General features: G+C 36.5%; 1 protein-coding gene across 1 annotated transcript; it reads left to right on the top strand.

Annotated features, from left to right (window-relative positions):
- Window positions 1-1,187: 1,187 nt before the first annotated feature.
- On the top strand, window positions 1,188-14,540 carry vtg3 (vitellogenin 3, phosvitinless). Its single transcript, XM_008408102.1, has 27 exons — window positions 1,188-1,274; window positions 1,726-1,746; window positions 1,835-1,986; window positions 2,601-2,852; window positions 2,939-3,100; window positions 3,198-3,346; window positions 3,420-3,570; window positions 3,676-3,833; window positions 5,020-5,185; window positions 5,292-5,417; window positions 5,621-5,839; window positions 6,850-7,067; window positions 7,155-7,252; window positions 7,340-7,464; window positions 7,560-7,661; window positions 8,448-8,567; window positions 8,672-8,861; window positions 8,971-9,058; window positions 9,840-10,025; window positions 10,266-10,359; window positions 10,469-10,637; window positions 12,240-12,349; window positions 12,444-12,521; window positions 12,762-12,956; window positions 13,086-13,231; window positions 14,183-14,321; window positions 14,429-14,540. Exons 1-27 carry the CDS (start codon window positions 1,235-1,237, stop codon window positions 14,516-14,518), a joined length of 3,744 nt encoding a protein of 1,247 aa, XP_008406324.1. The 5' UTR covers window positions 1,188-1,234; the 3' UTR covers window positions 14,519-14,540.
- The last annotated feature ends 599 nt before the right edge of the window (window positions 14,541-15,139 follow it).

Raw genomic sequence — 15,139 nt, 5'->3', positions numbered from 1 at the left:
GAGGGAAAACATAAATACTCTCTGTATGACTCATTTATCTTGATTTTAATCAGCAGGTCAATTTGACCCTGAACAGTATATGTGTCTCAAGTTCAATTATAAAGATCACCCATTAAAAAAAAAAATCATAATGTAACATAAAGAAATTTACAAAAGATCAATTTCAAAGAAATTATTCTAAAAGAATTTAAATTCCATTTTTTATGTCCAAATGAGTAAGTTGTCGTCATTGATTCTTTATTTGCGAGAAATAAAAAAAAAAAAAAACATCATTGCACAAATATTTGATTTAAATGGTTAGTATTGGAGTTAATGATCAGATACAAAAATGTTGTGGAAGACTTTTTTGATTTCTGACTCTACTGCATGATTAAACACTCCACGGGTCAAATTGACCCACGAACATTAATGCTGTACCTCAGAAACGAACATAACAGGAAGGGTTAAAATAGAACGTGACACAAGTTGATGACTTAAAAGGATGCCTGAGAAAGAAAAGGCTTTGATAACCCAGGTTATGTTTGAACATGATTACACAATAGTGTTGCTTTGACAGAATGCCATTCTGAAAGTGAGCAAGACTAAACATTTGTCATGATTGCTGCTTGATTTCATCACCCTGAAAATAAATTTTATTGAGGTGCATTTTTGGGAGCTCTTGAAGCCAAGGCAGATTTTCAAAGCCGGCATTAAGAGAAAACAGCATTGCTTGTTTGATGAAATAGTTTCGAAAGAGGATTTTTGATTAAGACATGTACTAAAAGTAGGTGAAAGGCTTTTTTTTGTCATTTTCTGTAAAGCATGTGATCACCGCATTAATCTAACAAAAGATTTTTACTTTATGGAATAAGAAAGCATTGCCCTTTGACTTTTGAAAATTGTTACTGTTTTGCAGAGAGAGCTTTACTTTGGAAACCTTGTGATGGTTTGAGTGCTAGCTGCTATTAATCTCCCCCCCAGATGTGCAATTTATTTAATTCTATGTTACCTTTGGAATAGTTATTACCTTGTAAAAAAAAAAAAAAAAAAAGAAAGTTCGGTGACCACAGTCTTTGATCTGCTGTTCGTGTCACTCTGACAATGTCACAGGCCGATGTGACCTAACATCAGAAAACAAATGTTTACCCAAAGTCGGTTATCCATGCATGTGATCTGTCCTCAAGGCTGAATGTGCAATGAAACTGCTGCACTTATTTAAAGAGCCAGGTGAAACGGTCTCCACTCCTCTCTCACCATGCGAGGTCTACTTCTCTGCTGCCTTGCGGCTTTGGCTAGTAGGTTTTCATTCACTAATTTAAACAATGTGGCTGGATTGTCAGATAATTTATGTGATGGTGTTACAGCTAAAATATAGTCAATTCTTCATGTAATTCCTATGCTTAGTATGAATTCAGAATTTCCTCATTTAAATGACAAGTTCAAACTTCTAAAAAAAATACATATTTGTAGAAGATAAAGTAAGGAAGGGCTAAATTCCTTATCATTTAAAGCAGATAAATATTTAATACTGATTTTACTTCAAGGGATATGCATTTAGGTATTTAGTATTATATGTATTTATTCAATRTATTTTTTGCATCCTGTAGAAAATAACTTGACAAATCCCTAACACTTCATTCTTCAGGCTCTTTCATTGTACACAGCATGCTGACCTAAAATCAGCATTGTGTGACAGTTTTCTTTACAAAAATTAAAATTTTGTTTGTTTCAATTTTAACCTTTCAGCAAGCCAAAACCTACGATACGGTGAGTCTTTTTTTTTTTTGTATCAAATTGTATTATACAAATTTCACAAAGTGTTTAAGGAATAAGAATGTTATAAAACATATTCCAGATATCTCCCTGGACCCAAAGAAAACCTATGAGTACAAATATGAAGGAGAGGTAAAATTTGGACTTGGGAAGACAAACCTGGCAGAGTCTGGGGTCAGAATTACCTGCAAGGCCACAATCACCGGTGCATCCCCACAACAATTCCTACTTCAGGTGAGAGAGAAAGACAACATAGGTAATGGTCTGGTATTGGATAAGTGGGGTGATACAATATATGGATGGATGGATGGATGGATATGTTAAGTTAAATATATTAAATTCACAATAGTTCAAGTAATTTGTCTTCCTTTGGACTTTGGCTACTTTTTGACTTTTTTTTTGCTTATTTTGATGCCTATAGCACAGCCAACTTAAGCAAGGATATAGCAGTGTGGTTAATAAAGCGTACAATAGGCTACTAGTGCTTGGATAGCTTTACAGAGATTTATGTTCTCTGAAAAGCAGTAGTTAGTCGACTAATTAAGGGGAATGCGTGTCTGTGTTTAGGTTGCTGGTCTTCCCAATTCCCATACCTCTTTAGAAACCCAATAGTCATTTTAGAAATTGCTTTTCTTTTTTATGTTTGAATCAGCAATATGTATGGTGTGATGATTGTGGGCATGTACTAGAAAGATGCTCAGGTTTATTCTTGTTATGGATGGATGCCATTTCACATTTTAGGCTACAGATTTCTCATCAATATTATCATAGTGGCACTTTTCTTGTTGTCGTTGCTCATGCATGTGATCCAAACATAACAGACTTTCTTGTTTGATTTTGGTTCAAAGGTTTCCGAGTTGGCATTTGCTGAGTACAATGGCTTTGAAGGCAAAGATGACTTTGTACCCTCCCCAAAAGTTACCAAACGTCTTACTTCTGAGCTTGCCCAACCATTCATGTTTATGTATACCAAAGGACACGTTAGTGACATCCGTGCATCTGCTAAGGTTTCCACTACTGTCGTCAACATTATTAGAGGTATACTTAGTTTTTTCCAGCTGACTGTGAAGACTACACAGAACATCTATGAGCTGAAAGAGGTAAACCATTTTGAAATGATTAACTCTATTCAACTGATGATGGGTAATGGTCTAATTGATGTCAGAGATTTTGATTTTGTGTGCAGATTGGTATCCATGGCAATTGTGAGAGTAACTATGCTATTGAAGAAAATGAGGAGACCAAGGATTGGATCATCACTAAGGTTGTGGATGTGACAAACTGCAAGGAAAAGGCAGCAATGAACAGAGGAATGGCAACTGCTAAGGCGGACCAACTATCCAAAGAGGTTTTTTTATTGTTTTCTCATTTTAACCTTCTTTGCAGTTGTAAGTCAAATGGGTCTGTGTCAGCTCTGCTCGATTCTCTTTGTTACATCAATCTAGAGAGGAGAATCTGTCTTTTCAAACATGAAGTATAATTACACCATCAAGCCAACACCAGAGGGAGGTCTCATCACCACAGCTCACGGGTTTGAGGAACAGCACTTCAGTGCTTTCAATGTGAAGGGTGGCAGTTTTAAGATGGAAGCAATGTAGGTGCAGAGAGATATTTTTTTTTAAATATCTGCAATATAAATATAATGTACTAAAAATTTACTCTGGCAGGAAGGACTTGGTGCTGCTTAGCGTGAACGACACACACAGAGCAAGAACATATGGACCAATGGAAATCAAAGGCAACATTGTCTACAAGTTTGAGGATGTGAATATTAATATTCCAATGATGATGCAGAACCTAGATAACCCAGTACCAAAGGTGATATGCTTGGTTCTGTATTATGCAAAGTCAATAAAGTCACATTTTACAGCTTTTTTTTTTTTTATCAACTGCACAAAATATAACTTCTATGTCCTTTTACAGGCTATGGAATTGATCAAGCGCTTGAGTGAGGCAAATACTGGTCATGTTGATAATGCCACCACTGAGGACTCTATGAAGCTGTACCATCTCATGCGAGTGATACCCTATGAAGGACTGGAAAACATGTGGAAGCAATTAGCTGAAAATCCCAAGTATAGGTGAGCATGTTGTACAAGCACAAGCTTAATCTTTTATAGAACAGCAATAGACAATTCCACCAAAGTCAGAGTATGATGCCAAGAATCAACATGCTTAGGCCCATGTCTGCCACCAAACTCATATGACACTCAGTCATGAACCTTCCTTCCTGGATGGTTAGCCCACCTGGAGGRAACTTCCCTCATGTGTCTAGAATCTGGCTGCACCTCAGKRGCCATGGCTCAATCATCAATCGCTCTCTAGCAAATTCTCCCACTAGGCCTCAGGAGGGCATCCCAGTCTTCCTAATCCCGGTAACATCTGTCTGCCTTTATGGCCTGCTATTTATCAAGATTATTAAACCTCAAAGATTAAGTGTATGGGTGTCTTGTACATATGTAATGGCAAGAAGGAGCAGGCGATGGATTATCCTTTTGAGAACTTGTCTGGAGTAATCCAGAACAGCTCAGCTAAATATAAACTCTCCTGATTTACCAGTCAGTTCACATTCTAAACCTCACCTATGGTCTAGAAATTAGGATCATGACAAAAAAAGAGACCTTGGATACAAGCATTAGAAATTAGCTTCCTCCATGAGAAGGTTGCTTTCTGCATTAGAGATATGATCTGCTTCTTCAGAGGGGGCTTGTAGTAGAATTCCTGTTTCTCTGTATCAAAGGGAAGGAACGTGAGATAGTTCATGGTTCTAATTAGGATGTATCTAGTGCATGTTYCACTCAGGGCCAAATAACCAATAGATGGTCCTAAAATTCTTGCTGGCAGAACACCTTGGGATACTTCAGTTTCTCTGGGGAGAGGATGTTTAGGTTTCTCTGTTGAATCAGTTTTTTTTCTGCTAACCAATTATGGATATACAGCCAAACAGGGAAAAGATAGGTGAATAGTTAATGCACAACRATATTTTATAACATCAAACTCACATCACAGCCACTTTTGATTTCCTTTGAAGCCCAAAGTGGCTTCAAAGTAAACTTCCTGTTCTACGCCATTTTTATGATAACAGTATGCTTCSTGTCACCATGCATTTGTCTTGTCATCCAAACAAAATATCAGTATCATATCCGTACACTAAAATGAAGTTGGACAGTTTTCTCCATTTATGAATTAATGTAAAAATTCTCAATTTTAAGTCAGACTTCACTGTAARTATTGACTTGTTCAAATTATAATAATTGTACTTTCCAGGCGTTGGTTTTTGGACTCAGTCGTTGAAGCTGCCGATGTCAGAGTTCTGAATTTCATGGAGACCAGATTTAAAGCAAACGATTTGACTCCTTTTGAAGCYATGCATACCATCTTAATGGCTTTTCATCATCTTCAGGTCACACCTAACCTTATTGAAATGGCTAAAGTGAGTAAAGCTGTTAAAATGTTCTTAGAACTTAATACTCTTTAAATCAACTATAAACATTCTGAAAAAGTTCATGTAAAAATGTCCTTCTTTCTCTATTTTGCAGGTCTTCCTTAAGCTGCCATTCAGTAAATCTAACACCTATCTGTGGCACACTGTGGCACTATCCTATGGCTCCCTGGTGAACAAGTACTGTGTATATTATGTGCCATGTCTAGTTACTGCTGCTCAGGTACAAAATGCATAAGGAATCAAAATTAATTTGGAAATACACATCATAAGTAGATACAAATATTTATCCTATGATAAGTGAAGAGAGCTTCATTAAGGCTTAGCAACATTAGTAACATTAGCACCTTTTCTTTTTCTGAAATTTGAAAGTGAATGATAACCATCTGAAAACCATAAGCCAATCGTGTGTTACATTTGCACTAGCCCCTGATGGACATGGCGACAGAGGCTCTGAGGAGTGGCAACAAAGAAGAAATGCTTCTCGCTCTGAAAGCTCTGGGAAATGCAGGGCACCCYGGGAGCATGAAAACCATCATGCGTTTCATTCCTGGAGTGGCTGTCACTCCTGTGGATCTGCCTCTTTGGGTGCAGACTGAAGCTGTCCAGGCGATGAGACTCATGTCGACCAGAGACCCTCACGGTGTAAGAACATAACATAACATAACATAACATAACATATCTGGTGAAATCCAAATGCCTTAGAAAATCATCTGCGTGACATGGTATAGAATAGAATAGAATAGAATAGAATAGAATAGAATAGAATAGAATAGAATAGAATAGAATAGAATAGAATAGAATGCTTTAATCTTCAGTCTAGACAACAAATCTTCCTGCAGGCCAAAGGAAATTACAAAATGGATTCAAAATGTAATCTAATCTTAGTATGAATACACTTATTTAGTGAAGTATTTAGAGCAAGCGACAAACCAAATGCGACAGAAATTATGTTTGGTAATGAAACAAAATTCTAAATTTTGAGTATTTCATGGAATGCTTTTCAATCTGTCATCTGAAAATGGAAAGASTATCGTGCACAAAAATCATGCTAAAAAAGTTTTCTTATGACAGCTATGAACTTTATTAACCAACCCATAATCCCTTCCGATTAATGCCTTCCCATTAGGATCCCATTGGGATCATGACAAAAAAAGAGACCTTGGATACAAGYATTATACCAAATCCCAAGAAAAAAAATAAAAAATTATAGCAAAGTCTACTTATTTCATGTGACCTGAATCGCATCATTCCAGGGCCTCCATCAGTTCTCCATAAGACAAAGGTACAATATAGTTAGGGTGGAGCTACTGGTGTCACATCACAAGGTCTATTTAATGGGGAATGGGAAAACGTCTCCACTTGCAACAAGCATGAGAGATACCAGTGCATCACATTTGTCATCGTACCAGTATGTTGCCACAGTAGGTGTTTTATTTTATCCCCACCTTCGCAGTGAGAGTCCATATGCATCTGGAAATKTTCTGGAGCACAAAACAGCACGTCGAATCGTACCGACCCCTGATGTACTGCTCAATGAAAACAAAACTAAAAGTATCCCTAACACAACAATGGAACAAAAACTCTCTGTCTTAATAAGTTTGTGGTAGCTTTGTCATTAAGTAATTCATTTTAAAAGTAATTTTTCCTTTCAGGTCCAAGACGTCACCCTGACCATATTTCTGCAGAAGCACGTTCCATCTGAGGTTCGCATGCATGCCTTCAAGATCCTTCTAAGGACTAAGCCTTCGATGGCTCTTGTGTCCACCGTGACAGCTCGTCTGCTAGAAGAAACAGACCTGCAGGTTGCAAGTTTTGCGTACTCTTACTTGCATGATCTCGCCAGCTCCAGGACTCCAGACAATCACTTTCTGTGAGTTGATCAATAAATTAAGCTTGTTGTTTGATTGGAAATTTTATGTTAAATGTTTTTTTTTTTTTTTTTTAATCTTTCCAATAGTTCGATTGCCTCCAGCTTGGCTGTGAAAATCCTTGCGCCCAGATTTGGCCGTCTCAGTTATTTTTGCAGCAAAGCAAAGCATGCAGACTGGTTCGATGGTATGTTGGAAAATGACAGTGACACTTTTGTTAAAAAGTCATTTCAAAAACCTTTCCTGAAGATGTATATTTTTTTTTTCAATCCAGATAGATGGCTAACTGGGGTGACATCTGAATTATTCATGCTAAGAAATGCAAGCAACATCATTCCCTCAGAGCTTGTGTCAAGTGAGAAAATTCACATCATTGGTCGAATTATTGAATTACTGGAGGTAAAGTATTAAGCATAACTGCACATATATGCATTATGATTGGACATTTCTCTCAAAAGAAAAAAAAGCAATCTTCTGTCTTTCCTGTCACGTAGTTGGGTATCCGTGCAGATGGATTAAAGGAACTGTTTGGAGATAGCATTCCTGGATTTAAAGGAGACTTTAGTATGAGTGACCTTATGGCTATTTACAGAGTGGTGAGTGACATATCAGGCAGTTTCCCACGAAACACACACTTAGATAGAGTAGTGAAGTAGAGCAACATAGTAAATGTATACTATTGTTTACAAATCAATCTCAGTACTTTTCAATATCAGTCTGAACAATAAAAACTTCCTGTTCAGTATGATATCTGTAAAAATTTGCAAGTAAAAGAACAGCTAAAGTACTTATTCAACTGAATTTAGGTCTGAAARTGAGTAAGAACCTGTAGGTTCAAATATATTCTAAGTTCTATCATTTAACTTGAATGTAAGAGGGAAATAAGAAGTTATAATGAAAATCAGAATCATGAGTTTTTGCTGGTACCAAACAGCCTCAKAGCGCCTTTCTGAAYACTGCTAATTTGCTTCCCAAGAACCTGGCAAGGTCAGGAGGTTGTGTACGAAGGTTTTTCTTCTGCAATCAGAAAACCTCTTCTGAACTTCACAGATAATGAAAATAACAGCAGTCACACAAGACATAATAATTATCTAGTTAATTGTGTTGTTAATTAACAGCTTCATCCATTCTCCTGTCATTTTAAGCATGTCATTACTTCAGCAGGTGAAACACAGCAATCCCATTCAAGTTTGACACTATCAATAACTATTCAAATATATGGCTGCATATAATTTTTTTGCCAAGCTTTGTTGTTTKTGTTGTTTTTTTTAATTAGCAGGATAGAATTTTCTACAATTTTTGGCGGCAGATAGTTCAAAAATCACATTTTAAGTGTGTGTGTGTTTTTACATGTGGTAATCAATACTCTTTTTCATTTTCAGCTTCAACGGTGGGAGAGGCTGGACAATAATAAACCAGTCATTTCAGTTTATTCACGTATTACAGGGCAAGAGTGGTTCTTCGCTGACTTGAGCAAAGACACCCTCCGAAACATCATCAATGTAAGAAACAGAGCCGACCCATAATTTGTCTCGTTGTAATTTATGGAAAAAAATGTAATAGATGGTGAAGTCGACAAGCCTTGCGATTCTTTTTGTTGTTTCAGGCCTTCAGTCGTGCTGCAGGAAAATCAAGTCCTTTGTGGGCTCTGATGGAGAGCTTRCAGAGAGGAATCTCATGGGACTACACACGGGCATTTTTGGTCTTGGAGGCTCGTTACTTCGAAGCCACATCCCTGGGCCTCCCGGTGGAGATCAGCAAATACTATAATACAATCACTGCATGCAACTTTAAAGGTGAGAAAATAAAARTAATGATAAAACCATTATGTGATGCTTGAATGACAGAAATAACTAGAATTTTAAAATAATCTTAACACTTCCAATAACCTATTTTTTTTTCTAGCTAAAGTCACAGTTAATCCCCCTCTCACTGAAAGCATTGCGCAGCTCTTGAATTCTGAAACTACAGTGGAAACGGATGGATACGCTGGGTAATTATGCTTAAAGTAAAACAAAAATGGCAGCACTTCATATGAGGTATGCTTGTACCTGTGTGYTGTCAATGTGTTTCTAAACAAACACTTTCACAAAAATGCTCAGAATGTATGTATGTTCAGCATAAATTCTGTAATAGACTTCATATTAGATCCTATAGACATTAATTAGTGGGATTTGGGGATTTTTTTTTTTCGTCCCTAGTCAATAATTACTTTGAGTAACTTTTCTCACATTCCCAAAGGGGATTCAAAATATCACCTTGGCAAGCAGTTCATTATTTATTTATGTACTTATTAACTTTTTAGGAGCGAGGGTCATTACATAACAAATTGAAAAGTAAATGCACATCCTAAGTGAAATTGAATCMTATCATAAATTGTTCTGTAATACTTTCTCAGCTTGTTCCAGGTGTCAGCTCTGCTGCTGAAAACCTCGGAAATTCCTTGTTTAAGCCAAATCGTCTCACTCTTAAAGTTTTCTGTTTCACACACAATAAAACTGACTTGTTACTGCTGAAAGTCAGACCTCATGGCACRTTCATGTAGAATTAACTGAAAATTGCACAAGTTTGTAACTATTTAATATTAAATAAATAGAAACATTTCTTTAAGTTAGCCATAATTAGCTGCTTTAGTGAGCCAAAATTTGACAGTCTTGGTCACATTAATGTCAGACATGTCAAGGTGTACATACTTTGTTTTTACATTAAACAATGCTATAGTTGTTGACACTTATTCTTACATTATGTTATGTTAAATGTATTTTTTTTTTCAGTTCCACCAAGGACTTTTGGGTTTTCTATGGGACCAACACCAAGTTCTTCCAGAGTGGCTCAGAGTTAAAGATTAAGAGGCCCTTAGCTGTACCATGGAAGTTATCTGCCAAGATAAATATGCCAGAAAAGAAATTTGAGCTTGATTTCCCCCCTAGCAAAGAGGAAATTGAACTTCTTTCAATTAGGTAATTTTGCATGATGATAAAATTATTGACTGAATTTAATAATGTAAGCAAAATAACTTTTTTTTTACACAGGGGTTATTATTATAAACCATAATTATGACTTGATTTACAAATTCCATTGGTTATATTTTGCATTATAATTGTCTTGCGATGCAAAACTTGAAATTCAATCAACATTTGCTTATCCAAAACATTTTTTATMWCCATCCTGAAGTAAATCTTTTACATTGTTTTAAACAGATCAGATTTGTATGCAGCGTCCAGGAACATTGAAGAGCCAGATGCAGGCAAAATGACTCCGATGATGTCCCCCTCTGACGTTCCCAGTCCTGACGTACGGTTTTGAGTCACAGCAGATACATTCATTGATAAAAGAATCATTCATATCAGTACAAACAGATTCATGTTGTGCAGATTGATTGATTGATTTTTTGCTCTAGCAGGTATTAAAACCCTACATCTGGCATCCTACTTCCAAAATGTGCTATGAATACAACATGTACGGAGTGGGTTTCTGCATGGAGTACGATTTAAAACGGCAGTATTACCACGAGGAGTACCCACTGTACTATTTCCTTGGATGCAGCAGCATGGCATTCAGAATAATTCCAGGTATGCAAGATTTTTGTTGTGTGTAAGTGTTTTTAAAAATACAAATATAGTTTGGGGAACATCATTGATGTTTATCAATAGCTAGATAAAATAATGCACTTCTTTTGTTTTTCTGTTTGATCTCTGTATTCATGTTCCAAATGATAAAATATTGTATCACATTCATGCAACTCTGCTCCCCGTGGGAGGAGGAATGATGCAGAAGCTTAAATCATCAGAAACATTTTACAAGAATTAACAAAGAACACTTGTTGGCAGAGGCTCTGCCAATAAGTTATTTTGAAGTAATTACATTATAGAGGAAACCTGAAATAAAAGTTGSAGCTGAAAAAAATCTACACYCTTGTTTACACACAAGCAAGGYTTGGTAATCCAGAGAAGCTAGGAGCTCCAGAAAGTTAGAAATCAAGAAGTTTGATATTTGAATTGTTGTTTAATAAGCAATTTGCCAGTTTTTGTCATGTGGTAGTCATCTGTGCAGCCAATTATAGAATCTAGCATGTTCAGTATTTTTAAGTATAGGTCTTGCTAAGAAGAACAATGATTTAATTTTTGCAGCTAATAGAAACCTTACTAAGAGTCCCTTAAGCAAATAATAAAATGTTGATGTTAAACAAAAGATGAGCATGTCTTTGTAAAACTATATCAAAAGTTTTTATGTAGTAATATACACCACGGGTCATTTCAGTAGGCACATCTTTCATATAAACCCCAATCTGCCCACAGAACTGCTTTATTTCTCTGTGGTATAAATTCAACAAGAAGTGGTACAGCTGTTAGCGCTGTTGTTCGTACCATGCTTCTCTCCGGTTTAGCACTGGAAGGAGCCTCTGGCACCCTCACAACTCTGTAAAGATTGACTCAGCATAGAATGTGGATCGACTTAAAACAGTGTCTGTAAATTTGGTGAGCCTCTGCGACTTGAAATTTCAGTCTTCTGTTCTTAGCTGACAGGAAAGACACCCAGTGTGGCCTTCTGCTGCTGCTTCAAGGTTCAACATGTTCCACGTTCAGAAATGGCGTTCCTTATCCTTCATTGTAAGAGGTGGTTATTTGAATTTAGAGCCTTACAACTAAATTTGGTAACTAAAAAGTGACCTGAATGAAGATCATTGGATTTGTTGAAAAAATATCATTCATAGAGACTTTAGATTTGATACTGTCTTGAGCAAAAGACTTAAGATTTGACTTGGGCTTCAAACAGAAGACTTCTGAGCATCCTTGCCTTTTGGTGCAAGAATACAACAGCAACTACATTCTTAGARTAACGTAAAGCATGTGGTAACATGGGTTCTTGGGGTCTTCCCTTGAAAGCATTTTCTGGATTGAATATGAAAGAAACCCTGATATTCTCCACAGGAAACGACCTATTCCTCTTCCTCTCAGCTTGCAACATGCTTCACCTTAGCAACCAAACTATACGTCAATCAAAACAATATTTGACTTTTCCTTTTATCTTTAAAATAGATTCTTACTGGATTTGTCAAAGCTATCATCCAAGCTATCATCTCCACGAAAACAAATCTAGTGCTACTATATTTATGTTATTTTGAGACAATTTTTTAACCCTCTATGCTAATGAAATCTCTGCACTTCTATTAGCTCAGACAACAAAAGCTGTTGAGAAAATCCACTTTGAGCTTGACGTTGGTCCCAGCAAACATCCGATGAGTGCAATCCAACTGCTTGAGACTGTAAGGAGGCTTTCCAAGGTATTTGGCAACACGTGCGATGTTATTATCCCAGCACCTGTTCTGGTGGGTGATCCCATCAAATTGTCAAACTGTTCTAAAATTGTGTTTACAGGAAGCAACACAGCAAACTGATCTATCTTCAGACTCATCTGAAAGAGACAGAGACAGAAACCACACCATCCTTCTGGAAGTACGGCTTCTAATGTTTAAGCTGAGAAAGCGTATGAAGGAAAATATCTGAGCTGTGCTTTTCCCTCCTCCATGATTTAAAAAAATAGTGGCCTCGGTTGACCTTTTTTATTTGCATTTATATGACATGTCACAGCCTAGGTGTCATGCAGCATACGTTAATTTTAGTGTTTACAATGATGAATATTCTGCATCTCTCAAGCAGCAGTTACATGTTTTTGTACTCATTTCTTATCCCCAGGACTCAACAACTAAAGCCGTCTTCAACATCAAAGCTTTTGCCATTTGTGAGAACCAGAAGGCTGAGGGTTACGATGCAGTTATGTACCATACACCTGAGGCAAACATTAAAAATGCCCAACTAATTGTGTCCCAAGTTGAAGGAAACACCAACTGGAAGATGTGTGTTGATACCAGTCTGGATGCTAAGGCAAAGGTTTGTAAGAGAAAAAGAAAAACGGATCCTTTTTACCTTTTGATTTGTTGAAATTTTAAAATATGTTACCTGGTTTGTGCAGTTTTTTTATTATTTTTTTATCATTATCACTTTCTTGCCTTGTTGTAGGCACACATCACATGGGGCGATAATTGTCAGGCCTATGACATGTCAATGGAAGCCGCTGCTACATATGTCAATGGTTCCAAGCCCGAGCTCAAGGCCAAAGTAAAATGGAGCAGGATTTCCGAGTACATGACTGAGCTTGGCAAAAGGTGATTTTTAAAGGAATGCATCAGTAAAGAAAGAGAATATGTTGTGTAAAGATGAATGCATAATCAGTATGACTCAGAGAAGGAAAAATAATGGATTGAACAAAGTCTGTTTCTCAGTACATATATGTAAAATGAGGGTACTGAATGAAATTCACACTATACACTTTCAAAGTAAGTAATCAAACAACCCACACAAAGAAGTCAAAACAGATTTAAAAATTATTTAGAATAATGTGACAATAGACATCGGAGCCTTACACAGATATCTATAGGATATTTGTATGAAGCAAAATTTCTTCATGGCATCTGAGGAATATAGAGTAAAAATGTTAACACTTATTTTTCTAGTGTGATTTTTGGTCATTCTTCCAAACAAATTTTATTTTCTTCTTGAAGGGTCTGGAACCATCTTGTGTTCACTCTGACCATCATATTTGATCTTTGCTGGATTGACAGGGCCATTATCACAGCTTTATTTTCTTCCTCTGAGTTGAGAGTTCATTGATTATGTACTTGATATCATTGTCAAGTACATGTTCCATCTTCGCATTCTCATCAAGAAAGTACTGGCACATTTCATCATTCCTCTTCCATTCAGATATATGGAGACCAGTCTCTACCATATGCTAAGAAAATAACCTGACATTGTGATGTTCCCATCTTGAAATTTCACTGCCAATGCAGTGCTTTTGTAATGATTTATCATGTCCTTTTCTCTTTCAAAATACATTTTCCAGCACAATATTTTCCGTGTGATTCTAATAATGAAGATATTCACATGTCTTCATTATTAGTTTCATTTGCTGTCATTTGTGGGGGTGGATTACTCTGATTACATCTGGTACAAATTTCACTTCAATGTTTCCATTGTGACAATATTTATTGAGGAATATCGACTTTTCACATCTGAATAAGGGAACTAATTGTTTTTGCTTAATCTGCCTTTTCTAGAATTGAACGCTACGTCCCTGGTGTGGCATTACTTTATGGCTTCTCCCAGAAAAATGAGAGAAATCCAGAGAAGGAAGTGTCTGCATCAGTTCTTGCTGGCTGGACAGACAGCATTGATGTGGAGATTAAACTACCAGAGGTACCATTAAATATTTCAACTTAACTCTTTGTGTTCATTAAACGTACATCCTTAGATCACATCTACATATGTATTTACATGGATTATGTTTTCTTGTGTTTGTAAAGTATACAGTGTACAACAAAGCTATGTCATGTCCATCCCAATGGAACAGCGAGTGGCTTTATTGTAACATGACAAGACCCTCAGAATATTAAATTCATATAAGCATGAAAACATGTAAGTAATCTTAGATAACCTTCAGTGAACACTTTTCACAGCCTTTCTTACCTTTTTTGATGAAATTGTGCCTGATTAATTGTATGTGTATCTCTGAGTTTCCTCTTAAAAGCAGATGAGGAAAGATTAATCCCAAGAATATGTTTTGTTTTTCTTATGAAATCTCTTTTTCTTGCAGAAAAACTGCAGAGCCCAGATGGGAGCCAGATGCCTGATGTACCATTGTGGACAAACAACTGCAGCCAAAACCAGCATTCTAAGCCTATTACCAGACTGTTGTCAGTTTCCAAATTATCAGTTTGTAAGAGCATGTTACTGAACATATTATGTGAAGAATTAATTAATTAACTATTAAATGTATTGCAACAATTTTGTTTCTTTTGCAATCATTTTGTGATTTGACTCTGCAAAGGTTACGAAATCAGTGAAATCCAACTTTTACACTGGCTGGACTACACTGCAGACTAGTTAACAAGTGTCTTACAACAATATAGAGTTGAACAAAGATCACTGGAGATAATGAAATTGTTGGAAACACCTAAGATGAAATCTTAAAATGTTGCATACAGTATATGCCACAACCCTTTCAAATATTTTAT

The sequence above is a fragment of the Poecilia reticulata genome, linkage group LG4, assembly GCF_000633615.1.
Source record: "Poecilia reticulata strain Guanapo linkage group LG4, Guppy_female_1.0+MT, whole genome shotgun sequence".
Taxonomy (NCBI): Eukaryota; Metazoa; Chordata; class Actinopteri; order Cyprinodontiformes; family Poeciliidae; genus Poecilia; species Poecilia reticulata.
The sequence above is the reverse complement of the archived record's forward strand: the minus strand, read 5'-3'. Positions and strand labels throughout refer to the sequence as shown.